At 42.0% G+C, this 23,450-nt stretch overlaps 1 protein-coding gene across 1 annotated transcript in view; it reads left to right on the top strand.

Annotated features, from left to right (window-relative positions):
• The first annotated feature begins 10,887 nt into the window (after nt 1–10,887).
• The window catches only part of LOC139764676 (glutamate receptor U1-like), a 34,003-nt gene continuing 21,440 nt past the window's right edge, over nt 10,888–23,450 (top strand). The window contains exons 1-7 of the mRNA XM_071691556.1: nt 10,888–10,986; nt 16,753–16,877; nt 16,993–17,109; nt 17,780–18,003; nt 19,024–19,152; nt 21,051–21,200; nt 22,411–22,501. Coding sequence (XP_071547657.1) covers nt 10,890–10,986; nt 16,753–16,877; nt 16,993–17,109; nt 17,780–18,003; nt 19,024–19,152; nt 21,051–21,200; nt 22,411–22,501 — 933 coding nt within the window. The 5' untranslated portion in view covers nt 10,888–10,889. The remainder of the gene's footprint in view (nt 10,987–16,752; nt 16,878–16,992; nt 17,110–17,779; nt 18,004–19,023; nt 19,153–21,050; nt 21,201–22,410; nt 22,502–23,450) is intronic.

The following is a 23,450-nucleotide window of genomic DNA, read 5'->3' as shown; positions in this document are numbered from 1 at the left end:
ATTACTCATCTCAACATGACAGAGTTAAATTATCATCATTTCAATCTTATGTTCCTTAGGGCATTACGTATTTGCAGTCCAGAGTTTATTGATGATGAGTTTGAGAAGATATATTCTATTGGATCTAAGTTAAAGTACCCTAGATCTTTCATTGATAAATCCCTTAAGTTAGCAAAGAAATCATTTTACAGAGTTGAGCCCAAACCTCCTTTTGACACCAAGAATCTTTTAGTTCTCCCTTTTAATAATAATTTCATTTTACTTCCCATGTTGCTTAAATCCTTTAATGTAAATGTTGCCTTTAACAACAATGATACTATAAAGAATATCTTAATCAGGAATTCACAAGAAAATTCTCTTGGATGCAAATATAAAGTGCCTTGTGGAAATTGTGATAAATTTTATGTTGGTCAGACTGGTAAGGATCTTTCTGTTAGACTTAAGCAACATAAATATAGTATAAGAACGGGACAAGAATCAAAGAGAAATATCATTGAATCTTCTATTATTAAATACACAAAGAATTATAATCTTAATATTAGTGATGGTCTATAGAAATTAGATAACTTTATTGTTGATAGATTTTGTAAAATGATAAGTTTATGAACGCTCGTTGTATGTTTTGGACAATTACATGTTTACCAAATGGCGTCCTACCTTTGTCTCTTCGATGTATATCAACTGACTTATATTTCTTTCTTGTGTCTCCCCTGATGATGTGATTATTACACGAAAGTGCACTTGGGAACTTATCGTGTTTCATTTTCCCCGTGGCCTCATAGGAATATATATATATATATATATATATATATATATATATATTTTTTTTTTTTTTTGCTTTGTCGCTGTCTCCCGCGTTTGCGAGGTAGCGCAAGGAAACAGACGAAAGAAATGGCCCAACCCACCCCCATACACATGTATATACATAGGTCCACACACGCAAAATATACATACCTACACAGCTTTCCATGGTTTACCCCAGACGCTTCACATGCCCCGATTCAATCCACTGACAGCACGTCAACCCCGGTATACCACATCGCTCCAATTCACTCTATTCCTTGCCCTCCTTTCACCCTCCTGCATGTTCAGGCCCCGATCACACAAAATCTTTTTCACTCCATCTTTCCACCTCCAATTTGGTCTCCCTCTTCTCCTCGTTCCCTCCACCTCCGACACATATATCCTCTTGGTCAATCTTTCCTCACTCATTCTCTCCATGTGCCCAAACCATTTCAAAACACCCTCTTCTGCTCTCTCAACCACGCTCTTTTTATTTCCACACATCTCTCTTACCCTTACGTTACTTACTCGATCAAACCACCTCTCACCACACATTGTCCTCAAACATCTCATTTCCAGCACATCCATCCTCCTGCGCACAACTCTATCCATAGCCCACGCCTCGCAACCATACAACATTGTTGGAACAACTATTCCTTCAAACATACTCATTTTTGCTTTCCGAGATAATGTTCTCGACTTCCACACATTCTTCAAGGCTCCCAGAATTTTCGCCCCCTCCCCCACCCTATGATCCGCTTCCATGGTTCCATCCGCTGCCAGATCCACTCCCAGATATCTAAAACACTTCACTTCTTCCAGTTTTTCTCCATTCAAACTCACCTCCCAATTGACTTGACCCTCAACCCTACTGTACCTAATAACCTTGCTCTTATTCACATTTACTCTTAACTTTCTTCTTTCACACACTTTACCAAACTCAGTCACTAGCTTCTGCAGTTTCTCACATGAATCAGCCACCAGCGCTGTATCATCAGCGAACAACAACTGACTCACTTCCCAAGCTCTCTCATCCCCAACAGACTTCATACTTGCCCCTCTTTCCAAAACTCTTGCATTCACCTCCCTAACAACCCCACCCATAAACAAATTAAACAACCATGGAGACATCACACACCCCTGCCGCAAACCTACATTCACTGAGAACCAATCACTTTCCTCTCTTCCTACACGTACACATGCCTTACATCCTCGATAAAAACTTTTCACTGCTTCTAACAACTTGCCTCCCACACCATATATTCTTAATACCTTCCACAGAGCATCTCTATCAACTCTATCATATGCCTTCTCCAGATCCATATATATATATATATATATATGTGTGTGTGTGTGTGTGTGTGTGTGTGTGTGTGTGTGTATATCTTTACATGCCTTGCATTTGAAGTTGTAAACCCTCAAAATTATTGCATCATTTTGGTCTACTATTTATTAAGGTCTTACTCACGGTGTTATTGTACTGGAAAGCACCATTATGAGACCTGTTATTAGAACATGTCTTAGATTAGCCAAGTTGGGAGAATAGAGCAACACTAATAAATATTTAGAGTTTCCCTTATTTGTCACAGTTTTGTGACAAGAAGCATAAAATGTCTTCCTAGATTTCCAGTAAGTTTTGTTTACGAAGCAACTGGGATAATATAACTGCCTGAAGATACGTCTTATATGACTACGTTCGTCTACCAAGCGTATTGGATCACATATCTCAACGTATCTAAACCAGATTTTCGGATGATTTGTGATTAAAGTTCAAATTTCAACTTCAAAATACTTCATGAACAAGTAACTTATTTATGGTTTAGATACGTGGATGATTTGTGGCCCTTGTGGCCATCCTTTCAAGACTGATGTTTTCTTTAATGAATTAAATAACGAACCCTATCATAGGATTCAAGATGGAATGGAAAAAAGAAGGTAAACTGCCCTCTCTTGATGTGTTTATAGATAGAGAATCTGATCATTTATCCTTTAGAATCTACAGGAAGCCTACCAACTCTTGAGAGTTATAGTATTATTTCTCCGTAAATGATTCTCCTTTAATAATGTCTGTAGTTATGTCGTGTGTTTATATGAGCACTAAGGATATGTGATCCCATAGGCCTGGTAGACGAATGTAGCCATATATGACGTATCTTTAGGCAATTATGTTATCTCAATTGGCTTATGAACTTAGCTTACTGGAAAGCTAGGAAGACATTTTATGCTTCTTGTAACAATAATGTGACAAATAAGGATAAATCTAGATGTTTAGTGTTGCCCTATTCTCCCAACTTGGCTAATCTAAGACATATTCTAAGAAACAGTGCTTGTAATGTTGCTTTTCAGTACAATAACACCATCGGTTAAATCTTGATAGATAGTAGACCAAATCATGCAACAATTGGGAGTGTTTACGCTGTCAAATGCAAGGCATGAAAACATATTCATATAGGCCAGACTGATAACACTGTAACGGAGCGGTGTTATTGGCACCGTCATGCAGTACGCAGGGATGACCACAAAAATACGATCGCTAAACACCGTCATGAAAATCATGCCACACGCAACGTTATTGAATCTGTCTTAATTGCTAAGACTAAGAACTTCATTTTGTCCCCAGAAAACTTTAAAGCCCATTAATCAAATCATTATGAGAGAATTGACAAAACAGGAATACATAGAAAAAAAGTTGTTCAAGACGCACCCAGCTACCCAGGTCAACCCCCGCCACTTGACCCCTCTTAATCACTCTCCCTTTCAACAGTTACTGCCAGACAAAGCGGACAGTGGTTGGCCTGTACTGATTGGCGCTGGACGGCGGTACTCCGCTGTGATGTTGGGAATTAAATGACTTTGTTAAGTACTGGCACCTGATGAGGTGGATTGTCTCCAGAAAAATGTCGTGCCACATGTATAGACAAATTACATGTTAAATGAGATTTTATGAACTACTAATAACTCTGATTTTACTTTCATATGTATATATATATAACATACAAACCTCCAACAGCCAGGGTCGAACCCGGGACCCCTGTGCAAAAGGCGGGAATGCACATGTTCTATGAAGGTGCGCGTTCATGTGCATATCATTCGTATATATATATATATATATATATATATATATATATATATATATATATATATATATATATATATATATTACGAAGGGTTATGAAGGCAGATTTATGTTATGGCTGGCTTATAACGCTGATATAACTCTTTAGTGTAGCATTTTGTGTTTGGTTTTGATAATGAATTAGATGATTATCAACACCTTTGTAATCCCTTCAGACAATGATGGATTAGTTCAACAGTTCGAGATATCGGAAGAGCTCATGAGCGGGACGGGTTTCTTAATAGCGTATTGTCACCGAAATGTATCTCTGTGGACAGATGTGAACAGATGAACAGCTTTGTGTTTTTTAATCGTTTCACCGCCCTCCTCCTCCACACACACACACACACACACACAGGAGTACGTACCCATGCTGCGGAGTCGTAGAGCGTCCATGCCGCTTTGCAAGGAGGAGCGCGCCAAGCTCGTGTCGATGTGGGTGGACGGGATGTCTGTCCGCGAAATAGCCCAGAAGACAGGCATCAGCCTCTCTACTGTGTACAGGTGGATACGTTCGTGGCGGAGGGAACGCAACGTCCATGCGAAACTCCTCCGTGGTTCACGTTGGACAGCCCCAAGCGCGACGGAGCCAGTGAACGTCCAGCTGAACACCTTCCAGCCACCGACCACAGTGGGGGATGGTACTCACGGCGTCCAGGTCTACTGCAGGCCAGGTATATATCCCTCGGGTTTCCCAGAGAGGAGCGAGTACTACTGCATGGCGGGCTATCCTGACGGCATGGAAGTATACAGGCTAAGCAACGACTTCCAGTATAACTTGGGATATCCTGACCTCACTGCAGATTCATATGGATACGTGCTAACGAATGAGCCCAGGCACCCGATCCCCATGTATTCTGCTGACACACGAAGGTGCTGTGATCTGACACCACAGCCCCAGCCACCAGTTCTACACTGACGCACTGAGGTGGTGTGATCTGACGCCACAGCCCCAGCCACTGGAGTTCAGTGAGGAGGACATCTATAACAGAAGAACATGGTAAAGGAGCGACCCCTTACACCACAGTCGTGAGAGAGAACACATTTTGTGTACAGACTTCAGGCTGATGACGTACTTTTAGTAATAAGGGAAAGAAAAAAAGAGGATCATACTTTTAAAAGCTGTTGAAGGAATGGAAGTCCATGATCTTTTTGTCAACAGGAAATGAGATGCAAATTTTGCTCTATCATGTGATCGTAATTTAGTTTACGAAGAACTTTCAGAGAAAAATGTATATGTACGAAGAAGCTTTAGTTACTTAGATATTTAAATGATATGATTGTAGTATAATTATCTCTCTCATTATCCATATAATCTTTAGGAATTATGATACACAGTATATTTCAAACTGTAATTAACTTAAACGTTTACATCAGTTGATGCATTTTAATGTTTATATCTGTTGATGTATCTCAATATATACCATTTACGTGCAATTATCTTATGGATTGCCTTAGCTATATAATTTTCGGTTGACATTATATACTTTGATATATTAGGAGTTATCACACACACACACACACACACACACACACACACACACACAATCACACAAATAGAAAGGACTTTGGTGTCTCAGAAGGGGAGGGATATAGAATATCAACTCTTCCCTTAACTTCATCTAGTGTCACTGAAAATCCATCAGTCCGTTGAAATGAAACACCAGACATCGATCGCCGTCACAAATAGAAAGATAATTTCATTCAACACAATTTGCATATTCCAAGTCTGTCGTAATGTTTGATTGTTGGAGAAGCGAATGTTAATGTAAGAATGTATTAGAGACGTGTACAGAAAGCATTTACTAACGTGCATACGTAAGTATATATATATATATATATATATATATATATTGCAATATATATATATATATATATATATATATATATATATATATATATATATATATATATATATATATATATATTGCAGGAGGGTGAAAGGCGGGCAAGGAATAGAGTGAATTGGATCGATGTGGTATACCGGGGTTGACGTGCTGTCAGTGGATTGAATCAGGGCATGTGAAGCGTCTGGGGTAAACCATGGAAAGCTGTGTGGGGCCTGGATGTGGAAAGGGAGCTGTGGTTTCGGGCATTATTGCATGACAGCTAGAGTCTGAGTGTGAACGAATGAGGCCTTTGTTGTCTTTTCCTAGCGCTACCCCGCACACTTGAGGGGGGAGGGGGATGGTATTCCTTGTGTGGCGAGGTGGCGATGGGAATGAATAAAGGCAGACAGTGTAAATTGTGTGCATGGGTATATATGTATGTGTCTCTGTGTGTATATATATGTGTACATTGAGATGTATAGGTATGTATATTTGCGTGTGTGGACGTGTATGTATATACATGTGTATGGGGGTGGGTTTGGCCATTTCTTTCGTCTGTTTCCTTGCGCTACCTCGCAAACGCGGGAGACAGCGACAAAGCAAAATATATAGATAAATAAATAATATATATATATATATATATATATATATATATATATATATATATATATATATATATATATATATGCGCAATCATCCCCTCCCACTCAAACTCCAGCCACGCTTGGATCATGTGCAGAGTTCATTCCACCACACAGCAACTTTCAACACAGATCATAAACAAACTGAACACCCCTGGACCAGATCTAGACGAGACAAGATTCCCCCACTATCCTCTACAAACAAATCCCCTGATCCACTCTAAACCACGCCTCACCTTCCTGGTCAGAGCTCTCCATTTTCAAAAATAAGTGTAGGGTTATGCAAACTACACAAAAGCAGATCAGTCAGAGAAATCCCCAACTGCTTAACAAGCACGGACGTTTAGTCACTTACACAACAAGAAAGAAATTGTTCCACTTCATTCCCAGCTAAACATGCTCATCACAAGTCTACACCAGACCCCTCCTACCCAGACCACTTCATACCCAGCTAAACATGCTCATCACAAGTCTACACCAGACCCCTCCTACCCAGACCACTTCATACCCAGCTAAACATGCTCATCACAAGTCTACACCAGACCCCTCCTACCCAGACCACTTCATACCCAGCTAAACATGCTCATCACAAGTCTACACCAGACCCCTCCTACCCAGACCACTTCATACCCAGCTAAACATGCTCATCACAAGTCTACACCAGACCCCTCCTACCCAGACCACTTCATACCCAGCTAAACATGCTCATCACAAGTCTACACCAGACCCCTCCTACCCAGACCACTTCATACCCAGCTAAACATGCTCATCACAAGTCTACACCAGACCCCTCCTACCCAGACCACTTCATACCCAGCTAAACATGCTCATCACAAGTCTACACCAGACCCCTCCTACCCAGACCACTTCATACCCAGCTAAACATGCTCATCACAAGTCTACACCAGACCCCTCCTACCCAGACCACTTCATACCCAGCTAAACATGCTCATCACAAGTCTACACCAGACCCCTCCTACCCAGACCACTTCATACCCAGCTAAACATGCTCATCACAAGTCTACACCAGACCCCTCCTACCCAGACCACTTCATACCCAGCTAAACATGCTCATCACAAGTCTACACCAGACCCCTCCTACCCAGACCACTTCATACCCAGCTAAACATGCTCATCACAAGTCTACACCAGACCCCTCCTACCCAGACCACTTCATACCCAGCTAAACATGCTCATCACAAGTCTACACCAGACCCCTCCTACCCAGACCACTTCATACCCAGCTAAACATGCTCATCACAAGTCTACACCAGACCCCTCCTACCCAGACCACTTCATACCCAGCTAAACATGCTCATCACAAGTCTACACCAGACCCCTCCTACCCAGACCACTTCATACCCAGCTAAACATGCTCATCACAAGTCTACACCAGACCCCTCCTACCCAGACCACTTCATACCCAGCTAAACATGCTCATCACAAGTCTACACCAGACCCCTCCTACCCAGACCACTTCATACCCAGCTAAACATGCTCATCACAAGTCTACACCAGACCCCTCCTACCCAGACCACTTCATACCCAGCTAAACATGCTCATCACAAGTCTACACCAGACCCCTCCTACCCAGACCACTTCATACCCAGCTAAACATGCTCATCACAAGTCTACACCAGACCCCTCCTACCCAGACCACTTCATACCCAGCTAAACATGCTCATCACAAGTCTACACCAGACCCCTCCTACCCAGACCACTTCATACCCAGCTAAACATGCTCATCACAAGTCTACACCAGACCCCTCCTACCCAGACCACTTCATACCCAGCTAAACATGCTCATCACAAGTCTACACCAGACCCCTCCTACCCAGACCACTTCATACCCAGCTAAACATGCTCATCACAAGTCTACACCAGACCCCTCCTACCCAGACCACTTCATACCCAGCTAAACATGCTCATCACAAGTCTACACCAGACCCCTCCTACCCAGACCACTTCATAGCCAGCCTCCAACCGCGGAGTAGCAAAACGAAGTTTACCCTTGCTCCACTCTTCAACACTCTCTATTTCTAGATCCACCCCCCCTCCCCCCGACCCCAAACAGACGTGGTATAGGTGAAAAACATATTCACGTCAAAATGATTAACCAAGCACTAAACAAACGGCTTCCCATCCCAGTCTTAAACATATCTCCACCAAACGTACACCCTTCTAAAACTACTACCCCCAGGCAGATACGAGTCACTCACCCTCGTCTGTGTTTTGGGCACCACCCATCTTTCCGGTATCACAATATGATTCCAACATAGCACATGAACCCTCATGCCAACCATATTTAACTTCCACACTGAAGACATTGAACATTTACCTATCAGTTGTCCAATGCTCATCCCACAAACACATACATGCAACATTACCACGCTACTACACCTGTGGTCTCGCCAGGTGGACTTGGCCGGCTTCCTGAGCACTGCAGGTGACCCATAGAGGTCGAATCCTGGGGTAAGACCGCAATAAAACATCATAGCTAACGTACAACCTCACCCACATTATAGCTTCATATAAGAGTACAAGCAATTAGTAAAACTATTTAGTCAAAATGAACCAAATTAGTATTGCCGAAGGAGACAGCAGTAGGACCAGGAAAAATTTTTTCAGTACCATTTGTGTATTGGGATTTTCCTCACTGTTGCATAGATGAGATCGAGTTAGTGTAGAGGGAAGACGTTCGAGGAGACATTAATGAACCTTGCTGAACACGAGTGAAATCTACAGTTCTTTTTGGTCTTAAAAGCATCACAGTTCCAGTCTTGGTATTTCCAGCAGAAGTATATGGTTATCATTCCAGATGAAGGAAAGAATAATCTTACGTTTATCTGAGAACTCGTTTGCTATCAAGGAATATCGCGTGTAAGACTGGGGAATATATTGTTCACCTACATATTCCATATTCAAATGAGACCTTCTTCAACCCTCATAACTATCGCTCCAACTCTATCACTTCTGACGTCTCCAGAATCTTCGAAACTCACCTCAACCTTCACTTTTCGTAAACACTTAGAATCACATTCCCTGTCCTCGTGTTACCAACACGACTTCTGTGGTTTAAAAGTCTGTTGGTCATCTCTCCTGTGTGACGCATTATGGTCGTCGTCTCTGTAGGATTTTGGTGAATCTTTGGTGGATACATTTAACAGTGTCGGAGACAGGTCACTGTTTACTTAACTACCTTTCTGTGTTTTTTTCTACTCCTCTCTTGTGTTCTCTTTCCGATCGCTCCATCTCGGTAGTAGTGGCTGATGAGGTGTTTTCTCCCACTTGCCTAGCAACAGTGGTGTCCATCGCCAACCAAAACCTCTTTTAACTCCTCCATAAATGATCTTTCTATACCATCTAACACTATTCACTCCGACCCCGACGATTTGATCCTACATCAGCTGATTTTCTCTCTCGTTTTGATCGTTCTTTTTCTCGTACTGAACATATTTCTTCTAATTTGGACCTCTGTAGCTTCGCAGACTGGTGGAAGCAGTAATCTTGCTGAATTCAAAAGTGCAAAAAAATAACAATTTCTACTTATATTTCTTTATTAACCTCACCCGTGTCCTACGATAGTTTCAAAACACTGCCATTTATTTCTAACCTCATTGTTTTGGGTATGATGATATCCTCTACTCTATCCTGGAAACCCCATGTAATGAACATCGCAAAATCTGCTTCCCAAAAGCCAGAGATGATGATAGATAAACGACAAAGTTTCTCTCTCTCTCTCTCTCTCTCTCTCTCTCTCTCTCTCTCTCTCTCTCTCTCTCTCTCTCTTGAAAGCAGATGTTCCATACGCATTAGGGGGCCTCATTTGCCCTAGTATAGGGCGTTAGCAGCAACCTCCTTCTCCTCCTAAGAAGTGTGAGAGTAATGAGGGAAAGTTTGATGAGGGAGATCTCTCTCGCTTTAACTGATCTGATGAACAATCTCTCGTCATGGCAGAGTCTCAGCCTGGGATGTTCAGTCCATTGAGTTACCGGAGTAGAAACGAGAGAGAGAGAAAGGAATTGCCTTAAACTTCTCAAAATATCAAAACTCTATCTCTTTTTCCATTTCCATTAGCCAGAGCGGAGTTAAGGAAGCCTCACAATTGATCAGGTCTCGCGACTATCACGTCTCTCTCTTAAACCATAACTTCCCCTTTTTTTCCATAATCTTGTCTCCTTTTCCCTTATTCTTCGGCCGCTGCTCTAGTGAGGTGTCTGCGCGCGTCTTAGCCGCTAAGGCCTGGCTGCCCCTGCAGTGCGCATGTGTCTGCTGCTTCCCATAGTTTCTGTGAAGAGGCCAGTCATACGAAGACTGAGCATTATAGCATCTCCATCTACCCAAGTAGTAAAATGTAAGATTTCTCTTTCATTATTTGTCTTTACTTCCTCCTTAATCTTAAGTGGCGGGTCTGCTACACCTGAGGATCTGGAGTTGATTAATCAATTTCTTTTCCTTTCATTCGCATTACTTTTCCTTCACACAAGTTGATCTTGAATGACGAATGCTTTTCCAAAGGAGATGCTGAGGGTTGCGCTGCTGGTGGCTGTGACGGCCCTGGTGTTCATCTTGTCTGTCTACGTCCTTCCGTCGGCCTCGGCTCTACCTCGTCCTTACAGTAAGTGCCCCCTACTGTTGACGGCTGTCTGATGTTCCATGCTATGTGTCACCTGCCCGACTTGTATGGCAAGCCCACAGCTGTGCTCATGCTGAATCATACGGCTCTCTTTTTCAAGCTTTTACCTTATATATATATATATATATATATATATATATATATATATATATATATATATATATATATATATATATATTTTTTTTTTTCTTTTCTTTCTTTCAAACTATTCGCCATTTCCCGCATTAGTGAGGTAGCGTTAAGAACAGAGGACTGGGCCTTTGAGGGAATACCCTCACCTGGCCCAATTCTCTGTTCCTTCTTTTGAAAAAAAAAAAAAAAAAAAAAAAATATATAAGGTAAAAGGGAATCGGTGATGGATTGCGCAAAAGATGCTTGTGGCATGAGAAGAGTGGGAGGTGGGTTGATTAGAAAGGGTAGTTAGTGGTGGGATGAAGAAGTAAGAGTATTAGTGAAAGAGAAGAGAGAGGCATTTGGACGATTTTTGCAGGGAAAAAATGAAATTGAGTGGGAGACGTATAAAAGAAAGAGACAGGAGGTCAAGAGAAAGGTGCAAGAGGTGAAAAAAAGGGCAAATGAGAGTTGGGGTGAGAGAGTATCATTAAATTTTAGGGAGAATAAAAAGATGTTCTGGAAGGAGGTAAATAAAGTGCGTAAGACAAGGGAGCAAATGGGAACTTCAGTGAAGGGCGCAAATGGGGAGGTGATAACAAGTAGTGGTGATGTGAGAAGGAGATGGAGTGAGTATTTTGAAGGTTTGTTGAATGTGTTTGATGATAGAGTGGCAGATATAGGGTGTTTTGGTCGAGGTGGTGTGCAAAGTGCGAGGGTTAGGGAAAATGAGTTGGTAAACAGAGAAGAGGTAGTAAAAGCTTTGCGGAAGATGAAAGCCGGCAAGGCAGCAGGTTTGGATGGTATTGCAGTGGAATTTATTAAAAAAGGGGGTGACTGTATTGTTGACTGGTTGGTAAGGTTATTTAATGTATGTATGACTCATGGTGAGGTGCCTGAGGATTGGCGGAATGCGTGCATAGTGCCATTGTACAAAGGCAAAGGGGATAAGAGTGAGTGCTCAAATTACAGAAGTATAAGTTTGTTGAGTATTCCTGGCAAATTATATGGGAGGGTATTGATTGAGAGGGTGAAGGCATGTACAGAGCATCAGATTGGGGAAGAGCAGTGTGGTTTCAGAAGTGGTAGAGGATGTGTGGATCAGGTGTTTGCTTTGAAGAATGTATGTGAGAAATACTTAGAAAAGCAAATGGATTTGTATGTAGCATTTATGGATCTGGAGAAGGCATATGATAGAGTTGATAGAGATGCTCTGTGGAAGGTATTAAGAATATATGGTGTGGGAGGCAAGTTGTTAGAAGCAGTGAAAAGTTTTTATCGAGGATGTAAGGCATGTGTACGTGTAGGAAGAGAGGAAAGTGATTGGTTCTCAGTGAATGTAGGTTTGCGGCAGGGGTGTGTGATGTCTCCATGGTTGTTTAATTTGTTTATGGATGGGGTTGTTAGGGAGGTGAATGCAAGAGTCTTGGAAAGAGGGGCAAGTATGAAGTCTGTTGGGGATGAGAGAGCTTGGGAAGTGAGTCAGTTGTTGTTCGCTGATGATACAGCGCTGGTGGCTGATTCATGTGAGAAACTGCAGAAGCTGGTGACTGAGTTTGGTAAAGTGTGTGAAAGAAGAAAGTTGAGTAAATGTGAATAAGAGCAAGGTTATTAGGTACACAGTAGGGTTGAGGGTCAATTCAATTGGGAGGTGAGTTTGAATGGAGAAAAACTGGAGGAAGTGAAGTGTTTTAGATATCTGGGAGTGGATCTGGCAGCGGATGGAACCATGGAAGCGGAAGTGGATCATAGGGTGGGGGAGGGGGCGAAAATTCTGGGAGCCTTGAAGAATGTGTGGAAGTCGAGAACATTATCTCGGAAAGCAAAAATGGGTATGTTTGAAGGAATAGTGGTTCCAACAATGTTGTATGGTTGCGAGGCGTGGACTATGGATAGAGTTGTGCGCAGGAGGATGGATGTGCTGGAAATGAGATGTTTGAGGACAATGTGTGGTATGAGGTGGTTTGATCGAGTAAGTAACGTAAGGGTAAGAGAGATGTGTGGAAATAAAAAGAGCGTGGTTGAGAGAGCAGAAGAGGGTGTTTTGAAATGGTTTGGTCAGATGGAGAGAATGAGTGAGGAAAGATTGACCAAGAGGATATATGTGTCGGAGGTGGAGGGAACGAGGAGAAGAGGGAGACCAAATTGGAGGTGGAAAGATGGAGTGAAAAAGATTTTGTGTGATCGGGGCCTGAACATGCAGGAGGGTGAAAGGAGGGCAAAGAATAGAGTGAATTGGAGCGATGTGGTATACCGGGGTTGACGTGCTGTCAGTGGATTGAATCAAGGCATGTGTATGGGGTGGGTTGGGCCATTTCTTTCGTCTGTTTCCTTGCGCTACCTCGCAAACGCGGGAGACAGCGACAAAGCAAAAAAAAAAAAAAAATTATATATATATAGCAATACTCATGAAACAGGAGTTATGGGAGTATGTGATAGAATGTAAGAAAGTAAATTCTCGATTAATATGGGTAAAATTGAAAGTTGATGGAGAGAGGTGGGTGATTATTGGTGCATATGCACCTGGGCATGAGAAGAAAGACCATGAGAGGCAAGTGTTTTGGGAGCAGCTAAATGAGTGTGTTAGCGGTTTTGATGCACGAGACCGGGTTATAGTGATGGGTGATTTGAATGCAAAGGTGAGTAATGTGGCAGTTGAGGGAATAATTGGTATGCATGGGGTGTTCAGTGTTGTAAATGGAAATGGTGAAGAGCTTGTAGATTTATGTGCTGAAAAAGGACTGATGATTGGGAATACCTGGTTTAAAAAGCGAGATATACATAAGTATACTTATGTAAGTAGGAGAGATGGCCAGAGAGCGTTATTGGATTACGTGTTAATTGACAGGCGTGCGAAAGAGAGACTTTTGGATGTTAATGTGCTGAGAGGTGCAACTGGAGGGATGTCTGATCATTATCTTGTGGAGGCTAAGGTGAAGATTAGTATGGGTTTTCAGAAAAGAGGAGTGAATGTTGGGGTGAAGAAGGTGGTGAGAGTAAGTGAGCTTGGGAAGGAGACCTGTGTGGGGAAGTACCAGGAGAGACTGTGTACAGAATGGAAAAAGGTGAGAACAATGGAAGTAAGGGGAGTGGGGGAGGAATGGGATGTATTTAGGGAATCAGTGATGGATTGCGCAAAAGATGCTTGTGGCATGAGAAGAGTGGGAGGTGGGCTGTTTAGAAAGGGTAGTGAGTGGTGGGATGAAGAAGTAAGAGGATTAGTGAAAGAGAAGAGAGAGGCATTTGGACGATTTTTGCAGGGAAAAAATGCAATTGAGTGGGAGAAGTATAAAAGAAAGAGACAGGAGGTCAAGAGAAAGGTGCAAGAGGTGAAAAAAAGGGCAAATGAGAGTTGGGGTGAGAGACTATCAGTAAATTTTAGGGAGAATAAAAAGATGTTCTGGAAGGAGGTAAATAGGGTGCGTAAGACAAGGGAGCAAATGGGAACTTCAGTGAAGGGCGTAAATGGGGAGGTGATAACAAGTAGCGGTGATGTGAGAAGGAGATGGAATGAGTATTTTGAAGGTTTGTTGAATGTGTCTGATGACAGAGTGGCAGATATAGGGTGTTTTGGTCGAGGTGGTGTGCAAAGTGAGAGGGTTAGGGAAAATGATTTGGTAAACAGAGAAGAGGTAGTAAAAGCTTTGCGGAAGATGAAAGCCGGCAAGGCAGCAGGTTTGGATGGCATTGCAGTGGAATTTATTAAGAAAGGGGGTGACTGTATTGTTGACTGGTTGGTAAGGTTATTTAATGTATGTATGACTCATGGTGAGGTGCCTGAGGATTGGCGGAATGCGTGCATAGTGCCATTGTACAAAGGCAAAGGGGATAAGAGTGAGTGCTCAAATTACAGAGGTATAAGTTTGTTGAGTATTCCTGGTAAATTATATGGGAGGGTATTGATTGAGAGGGTGAAGGCATGTACAGAGCATCAGATTGGGGAAGAGCAGTGCGGTTTCAGAAGTGGTAGAGGATGTGTGGATCAGGTGTTTGCTTTGAAGAATGTATGTGAGAAATACTTAGAAAAGCAAATGGATTTGTATGTAGCATTTATGGATCTGGAGAAGGCATATGATAGAGTTGATAGAGATGCTCTGTGGAAGGTATTAAGAATATATGGTGTGGGAGGCAAGTTGTTAGAAGCAGTGAAAAGTTTTTATCGAGGATGTAAGGCATGTGTACGTGTAGGAAGAGAGGAAAGTGATTGGTTCTCAGTGAATGTAGGTTTGCGGCAGGGGTGTGTGATGTCTCCATGGTTGTTTAATTTGTTTATGGATGGGGTTGTAAGGGAGGTAAATGCAAGAGTCCTGGAAAGAGGGGCAAGTATGAAGTCTGTTGTGGATGAGAGAGCTTGGGAAGTGAGTCAGTTGTTGTTCGCTGATGATACAGCGCTGGTGGCTGATTCATGTGAGAAACTGCAGAAGCTGGTGACTGAGTTTGGTAAAGTGTGTGGAAGAAGAAAGTTGAGAGTAAATGTGAATAAGAGCAAGGTTATTAGGTACAGTAGGGGTGAGGGTCAAGTCAATTGGGAGGTGAGTTTGAATGGAGAAAAACTGGAGGAAGTGAAGTGTTTTAGATATCTGGGAGTGGATCTGTCAGCGGATGGAACCATGGAAGCGGAAGTGGATCATAGGGTGGGGGAGGGGGCGAAAATTTTGGGAGCCTTGAAAAATGTGTGGAAGTCGAGAACATTATCTCGGAAAGCAAAAATGGGTATGTTTGAGGGAATAGTGGTTCCAACAATGTTGTATGGTTGCGAGGCGTGGGCTATGGATAGAGATGTGCGCAGGAGGATGGATGTGCTGGAAATGAGATGTTTGAGGACAATGTGTGGTGTGAGGTGGTTTGATCGAGTAAGTAACGTAAGGGTAAGAGAGAGGTGTGGAAATAAAAAGAGCGTGGTTGAGAGAGCAGAAGAGGGTGTTTTGAAATGGTTTGGGCACATGGAGAGAATGAGTGAGGAGAGATTGACCAAGAGGATATATGTGTCGGAGGTGGAGGGAACGAGGAGAAGAGGGAGACCAAATTGGAGGTGGAAAGATGGAGTGAAAAAGATTTTGTGTGATCGGGGCCTGAACATGCAGGAGGGTGAAAGGAGGGCAAGAAATAGAGTGAATTGGAGTCATGTGGTATACAGGGGTTGACGTGCTGTCAGTGGATTGAAGCAAGGCATGTGAAGCGTCTGGGGTAAACCATGGAAAGCTGTGTAGGTATGTATATTTGCGTGTGTGGACGTGTGTATGTACATGTGTATGGGGGGGGGGGGTTGGGCCATTTCTTTCGTCTGTTTCCTTGCGCTACCTCGCAAACGCGGGAGACAGCGACAAAGTATAAAAAAAAAAAAAAAAAAAAAAAAATATATATATATATATATATATATATATATATATATATATATCCATATGAGTCCACGGGGAAATGAAATCCAATAAAGTTCCCAAGTGCACTCTCGTGTAATGATCACATCATCATCATCAGGGGTGATACAAGAAAGAAAAATAACTAGTCAGTTGATATACGTTAAGCGAATTCTGATAACTTCATCCACTTTATTCACAGTATTTCGTGCTGTGAGTCATAATGGCTAAAGAAATTACATTGTCTATCATTTCTGGTCATTTTTCTGTCTGTCTGCAGGTGGTAGGGAGACGCTTGCAGCTGCAGGAGGAGCTATAGAGGCCGTGCTAGCTCGAGGCCGAAGATCATATCGTTCCCTCATTCTCCTCACAGATGGCACCACGTCAGCCACCGCTATCTTCACGGTAGGTCAGACCTGCTGTTTGATCCGTGGTCTACTGTGGCATACCGTCTGCAACCACATGTCTCGTCCGAGCGACGCCTTTGTGGTTTTACACACTGTGTTTATTGTTACTCCAGGAGCTTGGGGCGCTGCAAGCCGAAATGGGGCTGATGGTGTTCGAGGTACCAGCAAAACATGATAGTTCTAATACAACGCAAGTGCAGCTCTCCTGGCTGGTTGGCGAGGCACGGCAGGTAGGTCGCCCACAGCAGAGGTGATGCTGGTCGGTCGCTTAGGCTACTGTTGTGGTGGGTTGGTTACTTTGAAGTTCATGTAAGGGTGCCCTAAGATATGGCGGATATGACCTTATATAGTTCTTGCATGGGTTGTACGTCACAACCCTAAAGTGACGTAGGTACGTCAATCACAACTCTTAAGGGGTATTTCGCCTACACAACCCCTGTAGTCTTAGCAGTTTGTGGTTATACTGAGGACATATTGCACAAGGTATCCTACCTAACTTGTACTACTCACTGTATGGAACGACTCGCCACATAAGAGTCGTTGAATGCAGCAACCACAGATACGCGTGAATGCGGGTTTTAGGATAATCTTATGTCCATATAGTTATAAGTGTGAGTTTTGCAGTCATTTCTTCATCAGTTCCTGGTTTTCCCTTCTACTCTCTCTTTCTCTCTACTCTCTCTCTCTCTCTCTCTCTCTCTCTCTCTCTCTCTCTCTCTCTCTCTCTCTCTCTCTGGGCTTCTACCCTTCTGACCTGAACATCACAAACATCGTCGAAGAAGAAAGTAGAAGAGGATTCCACTGGTCTGTTTCTTTCTGCATTCCTTTGACTTGAAGGTTTACGCTGTGTCTGAGGTGAGGTCAGGGCTCTGGTCTTACTGTCATATGGACCCCCGGCAGCTGCTGCAGGCGTCGGGGCGTGTGATGGTGGTCGTGGCGAGCGACGACCCCACCTTCCTGGCCGCTGCGACAGAGACCTTCCAAAAGGCACGCCTCCTGACGTGGTCCAACAGACTCCTGGCTGTCACCCGCCGGCCTCTTCAGGATCTACCACACCTCTACGCCTCCTTCTCCATCACCAACGCTATTTTGGTCATCGTGGCCACACCCGCGCCCTTGTCCAGGTGAGGAACCACGATCTGTTTTCTTTTGGTCAAGAATGTTACCACACGGTTTCCGCAAGGAGTCTCCACTCATCTCGTTTTCTATGGTTGCCGATGCCCTTGTGTTTACCGTGAGTAACATGATATGATTGGCCCCGTCACTCGGGGAGGGGGCTATTACCTCCCACTCCTTCAGGTAACCACCACCTGTAGAAGGAAAAGATCAGGTTGACCCCCGTGTCGGCTCGAACTCTCACATGATACGAGACGAAGTACAATCTCGACCACAAAGACTGAAGCTCAGTTATCAGAGTATGATAATTCACCTTTACAGTCGGATATAGCAACGTGACCATTTACGTGTGTCGATGAATAACCAATAAGTAATAAACGAGCGTGTTTATCTGTCTGTGTGTGAAGGTAACAGCGCCAAGGTATAAGAGCCTTGTAACCTGAAGTGTTGTGGTACGCAACAGATTTGATCTTCGAGCTCTTGACTTCATCATATCCATCTATACCATCCTCAACATCGCTCTTGACTTCAACGTATCTATCTATACCATCCTCAACATCGCTCTTGACTTCAACGTATCTATCTATACCATCCTCAACATCGCTCTTGACTTCATCGTATCTATCTATACCATCCTCAACATCGCTCTTGACTTCATCGTATCTATCTATACCATCCTCAACATCGCTCTTGACTTCATCGTATCTATCTATACCATCCTCAACATCGCTCTTGACTTCATCGTATCTATCTATACCATCCTCAACATCTCTCTTGACTTCATCGTATCTATCTATACCATCCTCAACATCGCTCTTGACTTCATCGTATCTACCTATCATGGAAGAGCCCACCATGTTCCACTGAGAATAGGATGAACGTTTTCTTTAATCATTATCTTCATATATTCTCTCTTAACCTGCCAGGCTATACTAAAGTTCCCAGAGATCAGAGTCTTGGTATAGGCAAAGAGCAGCAAACGTAAGACGTTCTTCGTATTGTTGAATACTTCTTTCTCCTTCCTGCAGGTGCAAGATGTACGTCCACATGCCCTACAGACCCCGAGAGGCGAAGTTAATTCTCCTTGGCTCTTGGTCGACCAGGAGAGGCCTCACACTAGCCACAGACCTCCCTCTCTTCCCAGAGAAGTTCTCAAAGTACGTGAGATAAGAGGAGCTTGTCCTTCTCCCACCGTGTACAGCTAAGTTTAGATTAAGTCTCTTGTTTGCATGCAAGAACCAGTCCAGAACAGAGCATACGTAGGGGAAATTATCGGGTTAACGATTAACATCATTTACAGGATAACTATTTACATATGTAAAAAGGAGGCATTGAAAAATCGTTTGTCATATGTCAAAGAATTCATGATATTGATCCACGATTCGAAACAACGAACCAGATCCAGGATTCGAAACAACGAACCTGATCCAGGATTCGAAACAACGAACCTGATAAAGGATTCGAAACAATGAACCTGATAAAGCATTCGAAACAACAAACCAAATCTAGGATTCGGAACAACGAAACTTTGCACATAACGTAAACAAAGCATACAATACCTTAGATTTTAACTCTATACATATGTAAAGTTGACAAGAGCCAGACATCACTCGGAACAGTAGAAAATGTAGCAAATTTAACCCGAAGACTCGAACCCGTCTACCGACTCTTCTTGACCAAACGAAGGTAACACATCTCACCTGATTACCGTCCACTGAAGTGACTCGAACCGCGCCTCGAACCGAGCGAAATAAGCACCCCAAGTCAACCATCATGGACACCTCTGTTATCAGTTATCATACAATCGTTATAAGATGCTCATACGTCATGATAAGAATACCAAATACAGTTCTTGGTTATATAGAAGACAATGATAATGTTACATATATAATACAAAAGGTTACATAGATTACTAAAACGGTGTTTTCGTATATTTTCAGTTGGGTTACAGGATAACGGCTCAGTGAAGTACAGTTTACAAGGCTAATTTTCAGAAAACCAGAACCCCCCACTCCCCCCACCCCCCATATCAATAGAGAGATAAATAGATGTAGATATAGATACGATAATCACACTAATTCGTGATGAAAGTTATGAAGGTGAAATCGCACTTCAGCAGGAGTTCATACAATCATATCTAACATTGAATTTGTCTCTACATGTTGCACGACATGTTTCGTGGAGACAATCCACCTCGCCAGGTGCCAGCACTTAACAAAGTTATTCTAATCCCAACATCACAGTCTAGCTCCAACCAGTACATAGAAATAACACTGTCTGCTTTGTCTGGCAGTAACCGTTGAAAGGGAAAGTGATTAAGGGGGGAGGGGGGTCATGTGGTTAGCCGGGGTAGGTGGGTGTGTCTTGAACAATTTTTTTGCTTTTGTGTTTCGTCAATTCTCTTATAATGATTTGATTGGTGTTAGGATGGGCTTTAAAATTTCCTAGGGACAAATTAAAGTTCTTGGTACTAGCTATTAAGACATTAAATGACGTTGCGTGTGGCATAATCAGCAGAGGGGGTATAGAATAACGGGATTCTCAAGATCTATGGCCAGGGTGATCATTTTCATGACAGTGTTTAGCGATCGCATTTTTGTGATCATCCCTGCGTACTGCATGACGGTGCCAATAACTCCTCTCCGTTACAGTGTTATCGGTCTGGCCTATATGAATATGTTTTCATGCCTTGCATTTGACAGCGTAAACACTCCCAGTTGTTGCATGATTTGGTCTACTATTTATCAAGGTCTTACTGATGGTGTTATTGTACTGGAAAGCAACATTACAAGCACTGTTTCTTAGAATATGTCTTAGGTTAGCCAAGTTGGGAGAACAGGGCAACACTAAACATTTAGATTTATCTTTATTTGTCACATTATTGCTACAAGAAGCATCAAATGGCCGCCGGGCTGGACCAATGGTCACGAAGAATATGATGTGCGCGTGTGTATGTATGTAGGGAGAGCCCGGGGCAAGTAGAGAATCAGTTTGAAATTCGCCACATAGGGTTAAACTATCATTCACCCAGCCAGCTGTTGAATCACTCGTCCAGGTTCGCTTATGGGCCATCGTTTGTGGCGGTGGCGGAGCAGTATTCCTCTTACGTGGAGAAGGACCCAGCTTGGAAACCCGGCCAGCCACTGGACTACAGAGGACCCGTGATACAGCTGCTGGATGTCCTTGCAAAGACCCTTAACTTCACGTTAGTTACGTTAGTGAGTTCGTTGGTGTGCTGATGCATGACATCTGCCTCTATAGCGTAGCCCACTTTTGATTCATCATGCACATGATTTATTCCTCCACAATTTTGCGTATATACATTTAACGAAATCAATGGAAATAAAGTTTTTTTTTTTTCGAAGTGATAAACCTCATTTGAGTTTGGACAAAGAGGGATAATGAGGAAGATGAATTCTTAAAAGGTTTCGACACTATCACAACACAGATGAAATGCAACATGAAAGTGACACAAAAACATTCGTAGTAGAGTTCCAAAAACCCGAAAATATTCATGTCAGTACTTATCATAAAGTAGATATTTTGTAAGATGTCTTCAGTACTTATCATAAAGTAGATATTTTGTAAGATAGTCTTCAGTACTTATCATAAAGTAGATATTTTGTAAGATAGTCTTTAGTACTTATCATAAAGTAGATATTTTGTAAGATAGTCTTCAGTACTTATCATAAAGTAGATATTTTGTAAGATAGTCTTCAGTACTTATCATAAAGTAGATATTTTGTAAGATAGTCTTCAGTACTTATCATAAAGTAGATATTTTGTAAGATAGTCTTCAGTACTTATCATAAAGTAGATATTTTGTAAGATAGTCTTCAGTACTTATCATAAAGTAGATATTTTGTAAGATAGTCTTCAGTACTTATCATAAAGTAGATATTTTGTAAGATAGTCTTCAGTACTTATCATAAAGTAGATATTTTGTAAGATAGTCTTCAGTACTTATCATAAAGTAGATATTTTGTAAGATAGTCTTCAGTACTTATCATAAAGTAGATATTTTGTAAGATAGTCTTCAGTACTTATCATAAAGTAGATATTTTGTAAGATATTCGTCAGTACTTATGATAAAGTAGATATTTTGTAAGATAGTCTTCAGTACTTATCATAAAGTAGATATTTTGTAAGATAGTCGTCAGTTTTATCATGAAGTACACATCAAAAGAAAAAAAGTCGTCAGTACTTAACATAAAGTAGATATCTTGTAAGATAGTCGTAAGTACTTAACATAAAGTAGATATTTTGTAAGATAATCGTCAGTACATTCTGTAAAGTAGATATTATATATATTACTGTTGCTTTTACTTCTAGACTTACCACCATAAACATTAGAGTTACTGGAATCTTACGTGTGTCAGACGTGTTGATGTTTACATCTGTATTTCATTTCTCAGGTACACATTTGTGCAGTCGCCCGATGGCAAATGGGGAACTAAGGAGGCTGATGGATCCTGGTCTGGCATGGTGGGGATGGTGAGCAGGAAAGTGAGTGTAGCGATTTAGTGCTTTTGTGTTGCGCTGATGATAATGACTGCTCAGCAGGAAAGTGAGTGTAGCGATTTAGTGCTTTTGTGTATCGCTGATGATAATGACGACTCCATGCAAGTGGATCCAGGAAGTAAAGATGGTGCGAGGTGATATACAAGGGGCGACGCGCTGTCAGTGGACTGGGCAAGGGGGTATGATGTCGCCCGGGGGAAACCATGGAAAGGTCTTTGGAGTCTGGTTATGGACAGAGGACTGTGGTCTCAGCGCATTGCATATGGCAGCTTGAGAATGGCCTCTTCTTCGTCTATTCCTAGCCCTACCTCGCTAACGCGGGAAACGACACGAAAGAAGTATGGAAGATAGAAGACTTCAAAGTGGTTTGATCTCCTTTTAGAAATGAGAGGAAAAGATGTTCCAGGAGAGAATTTTTTCATAAAACCCGCAATGCAGCCAAAAATCAAAGCTACTAGAATTTTTTTTTTTTATACCAAGCTCGCAAAGGTAGGAGGTATGACGAAGTAGCAATCATTTACAGATTTTTTCTCTCTGTGGAAAATAAATCTACAGATATCATCTCTATTTTCTCATTAGTTTTCGCATATTTTTTTTTGGGGGGGGGATAGATTTTCAGACGTCATCTCTAATTTCTTAGACTAGTTTTCGTAATTTTTCCTTTTGGGAAATAGATTTACAAATATTATTTCTAATTTTTTCAGACTAGTTTTCGTAGCTTTTTTCCCCTTTGGAAAATAAATTTACAAACATTATCTCTAATTTTTGTGCCTAGTTTTCGCAATTTTTTCCCCTTTGGGAAAATAGATATAGAAATATCATCTAATTTGTACAGACGAATTTTCGTATTTTTTCCCTTTTGAAAATAAATTTACAAATATCTCTAGATTTATTCAGACTAAATTTTCGTAACTTTAAGCAATTCAGTTCACAA

Source organism: Panulirus ornatus, chromosome 50 (genome assembly GCF_036320965.1).
Source record: "Panulirus ornatus isolate Po-2019 chromosome 50, ASM3632096v1, whole genome shotgun sequence".
NCBI classification, from domain to species: Eukaryota; Metazoa; Arthropoda; class Malacostraca; order Decapoda; family Palinuridae; genus Panulirus; species Panulirus ornatus.
The sequence above is the reverse complement of the archived record's forward strand: the minus strand, read 5'-3'. Positions and strand labels throughout refer to the sequence as shown.